At 40.4% G+C, this 18188-nt stretch overlaps 1 protein-coding gene across 1 annotated transcript; it reads right to left on the bottom strand.

The window, feature by feature from the left end:
- Positions 1-14906: 14906 nt before the first annotated feature.
- LOC132613081 (uncharacterized) lies at positions 14907-17977 on the bottom strand. The gene is made up of 9 exons (XM_060327136.1): positions 17737-17977; positions 17274-17512; positions 16990-17193; positions 16281-16367; positions 16078-16194; positions 15576-15972; positions 15431-15494; positions 15084-15136; positions 14907-14986 (listed from the first exon to the last, which is right to left on the bottom strand). Exons 1-9 carry the CDS (start codon positions 17975-17977, stop codon positions 14907-14909), a joined length of 1482 nt encoding a protein of 493 aa, XP_060183119.1.
- Between the last annotated feature and the right edge of the window lie 211 nt (positions 17978-18188).

Here is an 18188-nt window from a genome sequence, read left to right as displayed (position 1 = left end):
TAAGATACGCCTCTATAATGACTCAACTAGGGATATTCATATTGCCGCTCCTTCACTTCTATATTCAAAGATGAAACTGTAGGATCGTTAATGCCAATCCCTGCACTACCCGAATCAAGTACACGCACTCAAAGATTAGCTAGTTGACGGAGCTCATGAACCATCTCTTTCTTTTCCGGAGGAACTTCACATAAACTGCCCATTGATCGGCGGCTAAGCGCATCAGCTACTACATTCGCCTTTTCGGGGTGGTATAAAATACTAACATCATAATCTTTCAATAGTTCTAACCACCGCCTCTGCCGCAGATTTAACTCCTTCTGTTTGAAAATATACTGAAGGTTCTTATGATCTGTATAGATATCAACATGCTCACCATACAAGTAATGTCTCCACAATTCGAGGTCATGAGTTGGATAGTTCTTTTCATGTTTCCGTAGCTGCCTCGAAGCATATGCAATAACTCTACCGTGCTGCATTAAGACTCATCCTAATCCAACACCGGAAGCGGCACAATACACCACATAGCCATCTGACCCTTCTGGAAGTGTTAAGATCAGAGCTGAGGACAATCTGTCTTTCAACTCCTGGAAGCTGCGTTCACAAGCATCACTCCATTGAAATTTAGCCAACTTCTGGGTTAGCTTCGTCAATGGGGCTGAAATAGATGAAAATCCCTCTACGGATCTTCTATAATAACCCGCCAAAGCCAGGAAACTACGAACTTCTGTAGGCGTCGTAGGCCTTGGCCAAGTCTTCACAGCTTCAATTTTCTGAGTGTCAACTCGAATGCCATTATCTGAAATAACATGGCCTAGAAATGTCACAGAATTTATCCAAAACTCATACTTTGAAAATTTTGCATACAATTCTCGGGCTCGAAGAATTCCAAGAACAATTTGCAAATGATCTGCATGTTCTGATTCTGTGCGAGAATACACCAAAATATCATCAATAAATACTATCACGGACAAATCCAACAGAGGCCTGAATACGTTGTTCATTAAATTCATGAACACGGCCGGAGCATTAGTTAATCCAAACGACATCACCCGGAACACATAGTGGCCATATCTCATCCTGAAGGCTGTTTTGGGAATATCCACTTCTGTAACCCTCACTTGATGATAACCCGATCTCAAGTCTATTTTGAAAACCATTTGGCACCCTGTATCTGATCAAATAAATCATCAATCCTCGAAAGAGGATATTTGTTCTTTATCGTTACTTTGTTCAATTGCCTATAATCTATGCACATTCACAGAGAACTGTCATTCTTTCTCACAAACAAGACTAGCGCTCCCCACGGTGATGAACTGGGTCTAATAAATCCCTTCTTGAGCAAGTATTTCAACTGCGCCTTTAACTCTTTTAATTCTGTCGGAGCCATTCGATAAGGGGAAATAGAAATAGGCTTGGTGTCCGGCAACACATCAATGGCGAAGTCAATCTCTCTTTCTGGAGGAAGACCTGGAAGCTCGTCTGGAAGGACATCTGGGAATTCATTCACTACCAGAACTGATTGGAAAGTTGGCGGCCTTGACTCGGTGTCATGAACTCGAACTAAGTGATAAATATAGCCCTTAGCTATTATCTTTCTTGCCTTAAGGTAGGAAATAAACCTACCATTTGGAGATGCTGTATTACCCTTCCGTTCAAGCACGGGCTCTCCCGAAAATTGAAATCGCACCACTTTCATTCGACAATCAACGTTAGCATAACATGATGCCAACCAATCCATACCCATAATTATATCGAAATCTAACATTTCCAATTCAATCAAATAAGCTTTTGTTTGGCGATCACATATCACAATTACACAGTTTTTATACACATGTCTTGCTATAACGGGATCACCAACCGGAGTAGATACCTCAAAAGGTTTGATTGGCTCAGGTTTCACCCCAATACAACCAGCAACATACGGAGTAATATAGGAAAGAGTAGAACTCGGATCTATCAATGCATACACGTCACGGGAAAATATAGACAGTGTACCTGTAACCACATCCGGGGAGGACTTAAGATCCTGTCGTCCGGCTAAAGCATATACACGGGGCTGAGTGGCACCTGAAGTAGATGCTGCCCCTCTACCTCTACCTCGGCCTGCTGACATCTGGGGAGTCTGCCCTATCGGGCGCACTGAGACAGAACCAGCTACCGAACCTGTGGGCTGAATACCAACTCTACCACCCAATGACGAGCAATCTCTCATCATGTGCCCAACTTGGCCACAAGTATAGCAAGCATCCGAACCTTGGCGACACTGTCCGGAATGTAATCTACCGCACTGGCTGCATCACTGTACGGGGGGTCTCCTCTAACTATAATCTTCCCTGATCTAGGAATCTGAGGCCCTCGAACTCTGGCCCTGTCCTGAATGGATGGAGCGATCAAATCTCCTACCTGCGAATCGAGGAGGAGCACTAGTCACCGACTGGCCTGAGTGCCTAGAATATGTCTGCCTTGATCCCCCTCTATAATCACTGCCTGCTCTCATCGACCTGGCCCTCTTGCTTTGCCTTCTATCACTATCACGATCACTTCTTTGTGGCTGTTGTCGCCCCTCTAAATTATGAGCAAGAGCCTATATCCGGAAAATATCCATCCCATCTTGTAGCAAAGTTGTCAAGCAATCTTTGAATAAATGTGGCCCTAAGCCACTCACGAATCTATGTACCCAATCTCCAATGTCGGCCACCATAGTCGGGGCATACCTAGCCAACGAATTAAACTGAAGGCTATACTCCCGGGCACTCATGTTTCCTTGCCTAAAATTTAAGAATCTATCCGCTCTAGATCGGCGGACCTCGGGTGGCAAGTAATGACTAATAAAAGCATCTACGAACTCTTGCCAAACCGGAGGAGGCGCATTCTCTCCTCTTGATAGTACCTAGTTGTTATACCATAAAACTGTCACATCCCGGAGTCTATAAGATGCCAACTCCACGGATTCAGTTTCGGAGGCATGGACAATCCTCAACGTCCTCAACATCTCTTCTATGAAGCCTTGCAGGAATTCATCCGTCTTTGACCCAAAAAAATCCGGAGGACTTAAACTCAAAATCATGGGCTCTGGTACTTGCTGCCCGATCACTTGAACTCACATTTTGCCGTTGTGCCTGAGCAGCAACCAACTATGTCAATATATGTATGGCCTCGGTCATTTGTTGACCCGAAGAAACTGGTGGAGGGATTGGAACTGGAGCTCCTCCTTACTCTTCCACATAAGGCGGGGTAGAGGAAGTATTAGATGGTGCCTCATTATGCGATTCACCCTATTCAATATTCATCGGAGGCTCTCTTTCTACCCGCCTCTTTGTCGTAGTCTTGCCCTTCTGGGCGGCTGTAGCCTTTCCCTTTGGCAGCATTTCTGGAATCACAACACATTATTAGGGAGGATAAAATCTTATACATGGCTCTATCGCACGATCTCATAGGGAGAAAGATGGTCATTTTTCCAAAATGCCCTGTAGCCTCTTGATTATTGATGTGGCGCGCAACATACCATAAACAAAACTCTACTAGACACGGCTTGTAGACACTTCCTAGGACTGAACCGCTCTGATATCACTTTTGTCACGACCCAGCTAGGGGCCGCGACGGGTACCCGGGCTAACCATCGAGCACCACTCGTTCTATTTCTCATCATGCTTATCTAGCTCTTTTATCACATTTATACTCAAATTGTAGGAAAATCATATTTCATATAGTAACATAAATACTTTTATATACATATGCCTCTGGGCCATCAAAATAATATATATACATAATAATCTCTCGTGAGACCATCTAACCCACACTTCATATCTACGAGCCTCTACTGGAGTGCTAAACATAAGGACATGACAAGACCCCGACATGCCCAAAATGCATATACATGAATATACACAAAAGAATAATCAAGCACCTCCGGAACAAAGGAGTGCTTTCAATCGGTTGACAACTACTACGAATCTGGGTCAGGCTCTTCTCCCTGTCTCCCTGTGGGCATGAACACAGCGTCCAAAGAAAACGGACGTCAGTACGAACATTGTACTTAGTATGAGAGGCATAAGCAATGAAATAAGACAATGATACAAAGGAAATATCAGTATGAAAATCTGTATCTGACTGTCAAATATAAAAGAAGTAATGCACACTGTTTTACTCATACTCATCGTCATATCATATATGCATAAACGTATAAGATGCCCGCCCATATAGGTACGGTGTAATAATGTATAAGCTTCCCGTCCATAGTGGTGTCTGCCAATGCCGTCTGGCCATGGTGTATAGCTGCCCGCCTTAGCGGTGACTGCCCGACCATATAGGCGCGGTGTTATATCATCATCATACATTCTCATCATAGTATGTTTATCATAATATACCTATCATAATATGTTTATCATAGTACATGCATAGGGCTCAAGAACAACTACACTTTGTCGGGGTGACGTAAGGTCGTGATCCGCCGATTTCATTATGGAGCATTCTTTGACATTCTGCCTCACCTTGAAGGAACTAACATATAAGGTGAGTGTGAGCAATAAATAACATCATATCATTTTAGGGCTCATAACATGTCTCTTATCTTATATAGCTATTCCTAGACACAGGCTTTTAGTTTTTTGGAATATAGGAACTCATGAAGAGGAAAGAGAGTCATGTTATAGGATTCATGCCATTAGAAAGAAAGGACTAGTCTCATATAACTTTGACGTTTACTAATCTATCGCTTGCTTGTTCTCCTTTAGTGCGTACGTTCTACCTTCAAGAGAATTTGTATCGACATTAGCTAGCGATTATAAAAACAGCTTACTAACGCTAGAGAAAATTGGACAACATTTCCTTTCGTTTGTGCAACTCTTCCCTTGGTCTATGTCAACTCTCAAGAGTTCATAACAACGTTCTCAATATGATAGACAACACTCATCATTCATTTACAATATCCGTAATTCACAATTTGTCTTCAATTTCTCCATAATCATGGCCATGGTTCATTGTTGCATTTTCCTCACATAGGATACTTATTCCATGTTCTAAATGTCATTCATAACATTTTTATGATCACAAATTATCAATGATCATGGCTCAATTCAAATCTCTACTCAACATTGCTACTATTCACACTTTCATGACCCATTTCTTACATCCTTCTATAATCTAAGTGTTTCAACTCTTCCATACCCTAAATAACATTTAAATGCCATAAAACCTACCTTAGATGTTGTAGGAACAAGCCTTGAGTGGTATTACCCTTCTTGCACCAAAACCCTAGTTTGCTTCTCTTGAAATTTCTTAACTTGGATGAACTTTGATGAGTTTCATACACTTGATTCACTTGGATTCTAGATATTAATCTTTGATTTCCTTTGTTTTCTTGTAGATGAAGAGTGGAGAATATTCTAGAGGTTTCTAGAGAGAAGTATCGTGGAAATGAAATGAATTAATGAGCTTGGGTCTCCTTTTTAATGACTTAAAATTTGATCTGAAATGAACTGTAGTTGAAGTGCACAGTGGTCGTAAACCCAGTTTACGGTCCGTATTCTAGTTTACGGGCCATATTGTTATATCGGGCATTTTTGTATATTCGGAAAAATTTGAGATAATTTGACTTGTAATGAATGAGGCTATATTTGGACCTTACTTAGTATGAATGTGCCGGCTATGATAACGTTGGTGTGGAAATATGAGAGGAGGCCAAGGGAAAAATTGGAATTTTGGGAAGTAGTTTCGGGAGTTACAAAACAAGATTTGTAGCCAATTGGGCTCAAAAAAAAAAAAAAAAATCAAGGCCCAATTTTAAAGGGGTGGCCGGCCAAGTGCCATGGCCCAAACCCATTTAATTAATCATGTGATTAATTATATAAGAGGGGGGAGTCTTCAAGAAGTTTCAAGAAAGCTTGAGAAAAAGAAAAGAAAGAACAAGGAGAAAAGCACCATGGCCATTTCGGCCAAGGTGGGGGAATTTTACCCCCATGAAATCTTGTTCTAAAAATTATTTTCTTGTTGTATTCCCTCTAATTCAAGGGTCCTCTACAACATGGTATAGTTGTTTCGGAAGATAGGTCGTCTGTTTCATCGTTTCCGCATTCGAGTCAAGTGAAGAGGTTGAAGAAGAAAGGTAAGAATTAATCCCCTTTTGTATGGTATGAAAGCTTTGTTCATGTTGTGGGATGTAGGAAAGGCTAAAACTCTTGAGAATATGGAAGTTTGCATGGTATTTGTATGTATGTATGTATGTGTGGCCGTGTGTATGTGTTGGTGTATGGACAAAGATGAATTAATTTTATGTAGTATTCTAGTTATGGTTGTTGTGAATTCTATGTTGGAAATGAAAGATTAATGGTTTGGGTTGAGGTTGGAAATATTGGTATGTGGTCGAATGTATATGTATGTGTGTATAAGAATGAACCAATTTTATTCATGATGTTAATTGTGTTGTAACTGCAATATGGTGTAAACGGAAGAATACTAGCTCACATTTGTATGAGAATTGGTTGTTAAGTTGCTATAGGTAGGTTAGTAATCTTGTGATAAAATTATGTAAATGTGGAAATGAAGTTGTTAAGGTGCATATTATGATGATTGTTGATGGAATTGGAAGATGGAAACATGCTATGAATATGTATGTTAAAGATCAGAAGTTTTGGATGCATTATGGCTTTGGCGGAAAGTTCGTATATTTTGTATATTTCGTGAATATTTTGTAGAAATGGTATGAAATGTTTCCAAATGGTATTGCAATGATTTTGATTAGTAAGGAATATGAAAACATTGAAATTGGTTTGGGAATGTGAAGTTGGAATGGAAGTTGTTGGACTATGTGGAAAACAAGACTAGTTGTGTTGTATTGTGTGTTATAGTGCTTGTTGTTGTTGTTAGTGTTGTTGTTGGATTGTTGTTGATCATTCTGGCCGAGTTGAATTCTCGGGGGTGCTATATGTATAGGGGAAATGCTGCCCAAATCTCTGTAGAAAAGTGTTGCTTCAAGATTTAAGTCTTAAAGTCTTATGGTTGACAATTGGTAAACATGACCATTTGTAGATTTCGAGCGAAACGGAAACTGAACCTGGACGAGCGTAAGGCGCAGCTAAGGTATGTAAAGCCTTCCCCTTCATTCTTTGGCATGTCCTAGACATACTAGGTTGAGATTTGAGCCTCAGGGGAAATTCTGCTCATAGAAATCCGAGATTGATTTTTGGTACTATTCATTCAATGCAATTGAACTACAAAAGGTGCATTTTGTTAGAAAAATGGTTAAGCATCCGTAACTTTCACAAATGTAATCCGATCGCTCTGAAACTTTCCTGGGTGACTCCGTAGAGTATAATGTGCGTGATTCATGTCTGCCACCTCGACTTGACCCGAGGTGGGCCCGCTATCCCCGACTTCTCTTCTATGGTCCTGTTTGTTTCATTCTTGTACGATAAGTCAAGGGAACTTATGGTTATTGTTCCGACTACTAAACGGGAGTTATTTTAACTATTCTGAGTTTGATTTAATGTTTATTGAAACGATTGTGGAGACAGAAACCTTGATATCTTCGGAATGGCTTTAGCCAGCTCACTTTTGTCCGGAGCTCACAGGTAGCTCCTGGTTATTATGCTGTTTATTATACGATAGGTGCTAGGACCACCTTTATGAGCCTTATAAAATATTTTTGACATCTAGAACGTTTTTGGAAATCTTACCCTGATATTCTGGATAAACTACTTATCTTCTGTATTTTCCTGATATACGATGTTGGCATACGTGAATCTTGTGTGATGCATGATTCTGGCATGCGTGATTTATGTTTGGGACGTGATAATTTGGCATTATGTTATTCTCTCTTTTGCCGAGCCCCGGGCCGGTTATATTATTATGCGTGTGTTTGATATTGGCCGCTGGACCCTCGACCGCGGCCTGTCCGACATTGACCGCTGGACCCTTGACCGCGGTATGCCGCATGTGTGTATGAGATGGAAATGTTTTTCAAAAGAAAGCAAAGCATTTTGGCATTCTAATTGCCCTATTTGCCTTCCGGAACCTCTTGTGTATGACTTGTACGTCAGAGCTGACCCTGTGGCATTCTGGTTAGTCGTGCTCATTCCATTGCACAAACTACCGCGCCCCTCACTAAAGGGCCAAGATCTGAGGTGAATGTATACTATCTGTACCTGTGTAAGTTTATGATTCTGCATGCATGATTCGGTCTGTGTTGCTTCTGTATGACTGAGCCGGACTATGATTCCGTCGGTTATATTTCTGCACCTCTAGCTTCGATTGGGATTATGTCAGTCGCACTTGGTGCCCCTGACCCACACGATGATTCTACTAGTTAGACTCCGTGCCTCCAGTTCATACTACGACTCTGTCGGCTATACCCCGTGCTTATGGTGTATGTTGTGGTTCTGCCCATACACTCTGTATTTCTGTTCGGTCTCGGGTTCGATCCTGTCTGCTGTTTCCGTACTTCTGGTTCGGATCTTGGATTATTATTGTTATATTTTCACTTTACATACTCGGTACATTTTCGTACTGACCCCCTGTTCTTCGGGGGCTGCATTTCATGTCGCGCAGGTACTCCTAGTTGAGTTGAGGACAGATAGAAGATGATCCAGTGCAGATGGCAAGCTCCATTTGTTCCCGGAGTGCTGCCGAGTCAGAGTCTGTATGTTGTGCTTTTGGGATCTTGTTAGAGGGTTTGCAGACAGTGTCGTGGGTATTGGTTGTCAGTCTGTAATCGGCTCCGTCAGCCGATATGTCTGAAAGAAAATTTTTGCTATGTACTTTACCATCTTTGATTTAAAAAAAAAAAAAAGTTTGACGTGACGTATGTGCAGTAAGAGTCTGAGGGTTCGCTCGACCCTAAGTAAGGGTCGGGTGCCCATCACACCCTAGCGAGGTTGGGGTGTGACAGAGTGGTATCAGAGCAGGTCTGTCCTAGGGGTTGTCTGCAAAGTCGTGTCCGGTAGAGTCCCGTTTATGGTGTGTAGCGCGCCACATTCATAAACAGGAGGCTACGGGGCATTTAGGGATTGTTGACCTTCTTTCTGTCTCAGATCGTACGATAGAGCGAAGTTATAGGAAATGAGATTCCTTATGTGAGCCCTACATACGACGGAATAAGATGGGAAAGGATATGGGAAGCCATGTTTGCTCTATTATCTGGAAATTGGAAGTTCCGAATAGTTTGAATGTGATATATGGTTAGTATGCTTTGTGAGATGTTGTTGATATTTTCCATGTTCAGATTCTGAATGGCAGGAATGGTGAATGGAGATTGTTATGTAAGGATAGTGAGTAAGAGCCCGGACGGGCCGATATCCGAAATATTCGTAAGTATTGGCGACGAAGGTATGTTCGCCACCATCGGGAATCTGGAAGCCCAGAACAGGTAATAATTATACACATAAGTGAAAAGTGCACATTAGGAATCAAAAGGGGCAAAATAGTAAATGTACAAAGAAAGACGTGCTCCGACAATGTCTCGGGATCTGTGAGACCTCGACCCGTCTTGGATTATGAAATCAAGGCCATATGAGAAAAAGGATGCGATTATATCGGCGTTAAGGCATCGAATTCCATCAACGTTTCGAGGTTAAGCGTGCTAAGCTGAGAGCAATTTCAGGATGGGTGGCCCCCTGGGAAGGATACAAAAATTTTCACAAGTGTAAGTATAAGATATAAATGGAAATATAGGGTAACCCAAAGGAAATTAGAGTATGTGGAAGTGGTCTGATCCTAATCATAATTCTGTCTGTTATGCGTCTGTGCCTCTGACTTTGATGAGGCTCTGTCTAATATGCCTCTGTACGTCCGACTCTGATTACGAATCTGTCTGATACATCTCTGTACATCTAGTTCTGATCACGGATTTGTCTGACATATTTCCATACGTCTGACTCTGACTGCGAATCCGTCCGCCATAGTTCAGTACACCTGGCTCTGATTATGGATCTGTCCGATATGAATCTATTTGATATGACGTGGGATTATGATAACGTTGTGAGTAACCGAGAAGTGTGACAAGAGGTGAAAGATGTTGATGGCAAATGTAACATTGAAAAGACTTTTGAAGGAAAGAAAGGAACCTCCCCGAAGTGTCATTTGTAGATTTCGGGCGAAACAGAAACTGAACCTGGACGAGCGTAAGACGCAACTAAGGTATGTAAAGCCTTCCCCTTCATTCTTTGGCATGTCCTAGACATACTAGGTTGAGATTTGAGCCTCAGGGGAAATTCTGCTCATAGAAATCCGAGATTGATTTTTGGTACTATTCATTCAATGCAATTGAACTACAAAAGGTGCATTTTGTTAGAAAAATGGTTAAGCATCCGTAACTTTCACAAATGTAATCCGATCGCTCTGAAACTTTCCTGGGTGACTCCGTAGAGTTTAATGTGCGTGATTCATGTCTGCCACCTCGACTTGACCCGAGGTGGGCCCGCTATCCCCGACTTCTCTTCTATGGTCCTGTTTGTTTCATTCTTGTACGATAAGTCAAGGGAACTTATGGTTATTGTTCCGACTACTAAACGGGAGTTATTTTAACTATTCTGAGTTTGATTTAATGTTTATTGAAACGATTGTGGAGACAGAAACCTTGATATCTTCGGAATGGCTTTAGCCAGCTCACTTTTGTCCGGAGCTCACAGGTAGCTCCTGGTTATTATGCTGTTTATTATACGATAGGTGCTAGGACCACCTTTATGAGCCTTATAAAATATTTTTGACATCTAGAACGTTTTTGGAAATCTTACCCTGATATTCTGGATAAACTACTTATCTTCTGTATTTTCCTGATATACGATGTTGGCATACGTGAATCTTGTGTGATGCATGATTCTGGCATGCGTGATTTATGTTTGGGACGTGATAATTTGGCATTATGTTATTCTCTCTTTTGCCGAGCCCAGGGCCGGTTATATTATTATGCGTGTGTGTGATATTGGCCGCTGGACCCTCGACCGCGGCCTGTCCGACATTGACCGCTGGACCCTTGACCGCGGTATGCCGCATGTGTGGCATTAACCGCTGGACCCTTGACCGCGGTATGCCGCATTTGTGATATTGACCGCTGGACCCTTGACCGCGGTATGCCCGACATAGACCGCTGGACCCTTGACCGCGGTATGTCGAAATTGGGATAGTGACCGCTGGGCACTTGGCCGCGGTATGTGTGATAGTGACCGCTGGGTTCTTGACCGCGGTATGTGTGATAGTGACCGCTGGACTTTTGGCCGCGGTAATTGTGTGTTTGATTTTCTGTGTGTATGAGATGGAAATGTTTTTCAAAAGAAAGCAAAGCATTTTGGCATTCTAATTGCCGTATTTGCATTCCGGAACCTCTTGTGTATGACTTGTACGTCAGAGGTGACCCTGTGGCATTCTGGTTAGTCGTGCACATTCCATTGCACTAACTACCGCGCCCCTCACTAAAGGGCCAAGATCTGAGGTAAATGTATACTATCTGTACCTGTGTAAGTTTATGATTCTGCATGCATGATTCGGTCTGTGTTGCTTCTGTATGACTGAGCCGGACTATGATTCCGTCGGTTATATTTCTGCACCTCTAGCTTCGATTGGGATTATGTCAGTCGCACTTGGTGCCCCTGACCCGCACGATGATTCTGCCAGTTAGACTCCGTGCCTCCAGTTCATACTACAACTCTGTCGGCTATACCCCGTGCTTATGGTGTATGTTGTGGTTCTGCCCATACACTCTGTATTTCTGTTCGGACTCGGGTTCGATCCTGTCTGCTGTATTTCCGTACTTCTGGTTCGGATCTTAGATTATTATTGTTATATTTTCGCTTTACATACTCGGTACATTTCCGTACTAACCCCCTGTTCTTCGGGGGCTGCGTTTCATGCCGCGCAGGTACTCCCAGTTGAGTTGAGGACAGATAGAAGATGATCCAGTGCAGATGGCAAGCTCCATTTGTTCCCGGAGTGCTGCCGAGTTAGAGTCTGTATGTTGTGCTTTTGGGATCTTGTTAGAGGCTTTGCAGACAATGTCGTGGGTATTGGTTGTCAGTCTGTAAGCGGCTCCGTCAGCCGATATGTCTGTTTATGTTATGCACCGAATTTGTATGGTCACAGATTTGTTCGGCTTGAAAGCCACGAGAAAGAATATTTCTGAAAGAAAATTTTTGCTATGTACTTTACCATCTTTGATTTAAAAAAAAAAATGTTTGACGTGACGTATGTGCAGTAAGAGTCTGAGGGTTCGCTCGGCCCTAAGTAAGGGTCGGGTGCCCATCACACCCTAGTGAGGTTGGGGTGTGACACATATTTAATGGACGTATTTAAGCATAACAGAACCAGAAAGCCAAGCTAAGGACATGGTGGTTTACGACTCAGTTTACGGGCCGTATTTCAGCTTACGGTCTGAATTTCAAGTCGTCTTTAGCCATCCAAGCATTTCACAGAAAGTTGAAGTTTTGTATGTTGAAATACGACATGGTAGTTTAAGGGTCGTATACCACTTTACGTTCCGTATTTCATTTTACGATCGACTGGGCCAAAGTGCAAATCTGCAACTTTCACGTCTTCAGAACCTATAGTTAGTCATTGTGGAGCATAATCTATCTCTTATTCCCATTGCCTTTGAAATCTTACTTAGGGTCGTCAAACGTCATTCCCTTCTAATTAAAGCATCTTATACTCGTATTCTTCGTTAGGGGCCGCGACGGGTACCTGGGGCTAACCACCGAGCACCGCTCGTTCCATTACTCATTATACTCATTCAACGTTCCTTTATCAATTTCATACCCAAATTGTAAGAAAATCATCTTTCATTTGAAAACATAAACACTTTTATATACTTAAGCCCTTCGGCCACAAAAATAATATATATATACATAGTAGAAACCTCGTGAGACCACATCACCAACACTTCACATCTACGAGCCTCTACTGGAGTACTAGATATAAGGACGGGACAGGACCACGTCGTGCCCAACATATACAAATATACACAAAAGAATAATTTTGAGGGAATTCTGGTGGATGTTGTTTTCTAATAATGAAGGGATGGAGCAAATTTTGATGCTGGTTATTGGTATAAAGGAAGTGAGTAGATGGAAAAATAAGGAAATCAGAAATATTGGTGATTCAGGTATGGTACAGGCAGGGACATGGTTCGGGTCTGCAGTGACTAACTTGTATACTCATGATCCTAGTCTAATGGGATATGAAGAGGTACATCATAGTATGCTACTTAATTAGTTGCACAAAGGCTGGACAGCTTGTGCAAATAAGGTGGTTGTTGATGGATGGCTGTTGTGATGGTATCAAAAGCGTGTATAACTTTGTATTATTGCTATTGCACCGCAAGAGGTCCGGACAAAAATGCAAGATATACCAGAGAAAACATACAAGGACACAAGACAAGGCCATGCATGCAAGACTCCTACTGGTTTTTTCAAAGAAAAGACTGCAGCAACCGGTAGCAGTTCAGCACTATTGCTGGTTTTTTGCATTGCTGCATATTTGTGCACCAAAGGGACCAGACTTGGGACACATACGAAATTTCAGCAGGTGCAGCAAATTAACAGCAAAATTGCACTTCAAAGAAACAATTTTCTTAGCAAGATTGGTCAAAAACTGGTTTATTATTCAGAATAGTAGGCTGGGCAGCTTGTGCAAATAAGGTGGTTGTTGGTGGATGGCTGTTGTGATGGTATCAGAAGCATGTATAACTTTGTATTATTGGTATTTCACCTCAACAGGTCTCGACAACAACGCAAAATATACCAGAGACAACATACAAGGACACAAGACAAGGCCATACATTCAAAATTCCTGCTAGTTTTTCCAAAGAAAGACTGCAGCAACTGGTAGCAGTTCAGCCCTATTGCTGGTTTTTTGCATTGCTACCAATTTGTGCACCAAAGGGACCAGACTTGGGACACATACAAAATTTCAGCAGGTCCAGCACATTAACAGAAAAATTGCACTTCAAATAAACAATTTTATTAGCAAGATTGGTCAAAAACTAGCTTATTATTTAGAACAGTTGATGTAATTCTATTTCCACCACCTACTGGAATGTATGGATTTTTGTAGTTAGACAAGTTCACTTTATCATTCTAATTAGGCTAGATCTGTTTCCTCCAGTAATTTAGCATTTTTGATAGAAAAGATCTGTTATTTTTTTCCTTTTTTTTTTCAATATAACCCTTAAGCCCCAGGTTTTAAATATTTGTATGGAAAAGTGGAATTTTGAACCCAAGACCTTAATGACTTTGATAAAATGGAGCAAATAGCTTATCTGAGCTAAGTTTGCATCATAAACTGAGGTGGTAAAGTGAAGCCAATGCTAGAAATTAGCCAACCTTAATCAAGTCATAAGACTGTCATCTTATTCTAGAAATGGTCGGCAAATAAGATGAACTAGGATTTATCACCAGAAAGGATGTTTCTATTAAACCAAGCATGATAGATTTACCATGTCCACTTAAAAAAAGAGGTTCTGTTGGTTGAGATGTGATGTTATAAAAGCTAGAATAAATTAGTTTAATTCAAGTTAAAATATGGCAAACAAGTTGCAGCAAGTTAAAGACTAGTAATGTTCTTTGCAAGATTATCCCCAGCTTTTAGCTTTAAGAATTTGCTACCCTATACTCTATAAGGCATAGATACAACATGCTAAGGGGTGACTTACCAAGGGTTTGGTGGAGGAAAATGACCCGCAGCAATGCTGGTTATCCTAGATGGGTATTTGTGCTCTATCTCATAATCCAAGGCAAGCTTTATACTAGTAATAGATTGCTAAAGTGAGGCATGATCAATGACCAAACATGTCTAATGTGTGAAGCTACTGAGGAATCCATTCAACATTTTTTTTTTAATGTCCTATCTCTTCTTATATCTGGTGCAAAATTCTTAAATTGCAAGGTTATACTAGACAGGCAATGAGATGGCATGATGAACTACAATGTGCTGTGAACTTTGCTATAAACAAAAGCTCTAAGGCAAAGATATATAGGATGGCAATGGCTGCCACTGTCCCCTACATATGGGAAAACAGAAACAACAAAGTCTTTTAGAATTCTTGGTGACCAAGTTGTGAGGATAATTATCTAGGATGTTTTATGTCGAGTAAATACCTTTCCTAGGCTGGCTAGAATGATGGTCACTCTCAATTTTTATCCTTAGCTTCCTACACAGTATAGGTGTTATATGTTGGTAGTGTTTGATTCGAAAGGTAGTAGTTGTTTGTTGGTGTTTAGTTGAGGCTAAAATTGGGGCTGTCCAGTTCTAGAGGGTCTAGTTTGTTTGTAAATATTATCCATGGTAATAAAATGTTTTACTTGCCCCCCCAAAAAAAAAGACTTGCTACCCTTTTTCAGTTTGCCTTTCAACAATCCAAACACATACAAACTCATGAATTGAACAAGAAAAAACTGAACAGTAAAAGACATATAGAGAAATATAAATAATCATCCAAGCAAACTTTGATTCCTTTTTCTTTTCAGGAAAAAGTCTACTTTTCAGTAATGTCAGCAAGAAAAAATCAGCTAGCATAAGAAAATCAAAAAAACAAGCAAGCATAAGATTTCACTAAGTTTAGGCAAGAAAGAGATCAGAATAAGTCTGACCTTGATTGTTACCAGGTGTAGAGGAAGCTTCCCCGGGTGAGCGAACACTGAACCTTAACATATTAGGATCAAGTCGGAATTCTGGATTTAGCTGCTGAATTTTTGCAATGACTTTCATTGTAATATCTTGTTCCATGGTATCCTTTTGCGCGTTGAATTTTTCCTGCATTCTTTGTTGCATCATCTCTTCTATCTCCTCCATTATTTTCTCCATTTCATCAGTAACATTTGAAGAGAGTCCAGTATCCGCCGCTTTCTGTTTCAAGAGAGTCTTGGTAACCCCACGTCCATACAATCTTACTCGACCTGGATGATCAGGTCCCATTACTGATACATATGCGTCAACTGATTGACTGCCATCTTCACTTTCTTGAGTTTCTATTCTCTCCATTTCAGCCTACAAATCAGATTGAAGAGAAGGGGGCTCAAGTAAATAAAACTAATTCAATATTTAAGAACAAGCAAATGATATCGATAAACCTTTAAATAGAAAATTTCAAACTATTTTGCTAGCCGTATCTTCATATGAGTCCTTGTATACTCGGCCTGGTTTCCTTCTTCTAGTAGCCACAAAAAACTCCTTACTAGACAAAGCTTCAGGATTTTCCTTCTTTTTTTTCTAGTTAGATAAAAGATAGCATAAAAATCTTCCCAAGTAAAGTCAACAAGTTCATAGTAAATGAACAATCCAATAAAACACCAAACCTCGCGGATTATAGCAAAACTTGTTTTGCCAACAGTGTGTGGATACCTCAACTTTTTTCGATTCTCTGTATTTTTTCTGGACATGTCCTGCAAAAATATGAGTTAGTGAAATAATAGAAGCCAAAAGTTATATAGATGAAGGGCAGATTATGAGTGCCTTACATTTAGACGACCAAAATAAAAGTAAGGCATGAAAAGGAAAGACAAGGTGGAAGGAGTTTGTCACCAATACTTAAATATGAAACAAAATAAACAAATAAAGAACCAAAAAGAGAAATATAGATGATGTTATCATTTAGCTTATGTGGCCATTACAACCAAAATCACAAAAATTCCCCATGAAACAGCAATCTAATTCCCATTTTCAACAAATCAACAAAATGCTATAACCCCATATATCTAATGAGAATTAATACACTAAGATGGCATACTCAATACTTTTTTCAAGGAGACACCTGCTACTCTCAACAACTTATCGAAACAGCTGAAAGTTGTCATAACATATCTTCACATCATCCACAAGCTATGCGCGATTCCTTTTGTGTATAACTTTACATAATTATATCAACGGTAAGATCTATAGATGATGTTATCATTTAGCTTATGTTGCCATTACAACAAAAATCACAAAAAAAAAATCAGATATTTTTTGCTTTTGAATAAGGCACTAATTTAAAGAAAAGAAAGTTGTCTATGATTTATATCTTACTTGAGCCGCATCGGAGTTCCAATATTCGAGGAGAGCCTTAAATTGAGATTCTGAAATTTCTTTAGGCCTTTTTGCCATTCGAATTTCGTCATTGGCATAGCGATAGTAGTGTTTCTTCTTCAACCCATTCTTATACTTTCTCCAAGCAAGTTGAATTGTTCGCAAAGCCCATTCTTTCGCAACTTTAGGAATGTCATATTTCTCCTACAATTTGGTGCAATTGGGTTAGTGCAAAAAATCTGAAATATTTTCAAGTAAAAATTGGAACATTGAGAAATTCAAACCATGGTATAGTTCCACATATCATCATGTGTCTTCAATTTCTTCCATTTAAACACATTCAGAGGACAGAAGGTCCCATTCCTTGCCAATGTGCCGAGGAAGCTACCCAACTCTTTCACAATTGCTTCAGTAGGACCAATGGGTTGGTGCAACTCATTTAGCACGATCAGTTTGCGCTCACTCCGTCCATGTACACTTTGCATTTGTGTTCCACCTCTTTTTCTTTTTTGAGTGGAAGGGCCTGTAATAATATAAACCAAACAGTTTATAGTTATGCAGACAATTGGTCCGGACCTATTTCAAATTTAGTAATTTTAGAACATGAGCCTGCTTGCTTATGAACTATTTTTAGTAAGATAAAAATTAATTCTAAAACTAAATCCAGACAATACAACTATCAGATTTTATAAGCTAAAGACTAATTCTAATTTCAAGTGCATGTAGTTCAAATCTGTAAAATCTTGCCTCCTTCGCCAGATTGGTCATTTGCTTCAAGATTAGTAGAATCATGTGGATCTTGTTGGATTTGTTCATTAACTGCTTGTAATGCAGGAATGCTGGAAAGTTGTAAGGTTTGTTGCACTTGTTCTTGTGCTTCTCGTGATTCAGGAGTGGTGGAATCCAACAAGACTTGCTCATGTACTGTTTGTGCTGCAAGACAAGTAGAATCGGGACACACTTGCTGCACTTGTGTTATGGCCCGCATTTTGAACGTTTGAATATTTCAAAGTTGTCGCGGAAAGTCAAGGACGAAAACCTTTTCAAATATTACATTAATGCACAAGTCGTTAAGAATACTATTTATGACCATTATTAGTATGAAAATATTGTGAGAGGCTAAGGGCAAGAATAGAAATTGCAAAATGATCAATAGAAACAATGTGGAAGGTTAGGGGTAAAATGGTCATATTGAGAAA

Source organism: Lycium barbarum, chromosome 10 (genome assembly GCF_019175385.1).
Source record: "Lycium barbarum isolate Lr01 chromosome 10, ASM1917538v2, whole genome shotgun sequence".
NCBI lineage: Eukaryota > Viridiplantae > Streptophyta > Magnoliopsida > Solanales > Solanaceae > Lycium > Lycium barbarum.
Note: the sequence above shows the minus strand (reverse complement) of the source record. Positions and strands in the feature narration are given on the sequence as shown.

What these genes read in the sequence shown, in the direction of transcription:
- LOC132613081 (XM_060327136.1), bottom strand. Translation starts at nt 17,977, where the DNA reads ATGCGGGCCATAACACAAGTGCAGCAAGTGTGTCCCGATTCTACTTGT. An exon ending in TGACCAATCTGGCGAAGGAG is followed by an intron (nt 17,513 to 17,736) that starts GCAAGATTTTAC and finishes ATATTATTACAG; the next exon opens with GCCCTTCCACTCAAAAAAGA. An exon ending in GAAAAGAAAAAGGAATCAAA is followed by an intron (nt 15,137 to 15,430) that starts GTTTGCTTGGAT and finishes TATACTGTGTAG; the next exon opens with GAAGCTAAGGATAAAAATTG.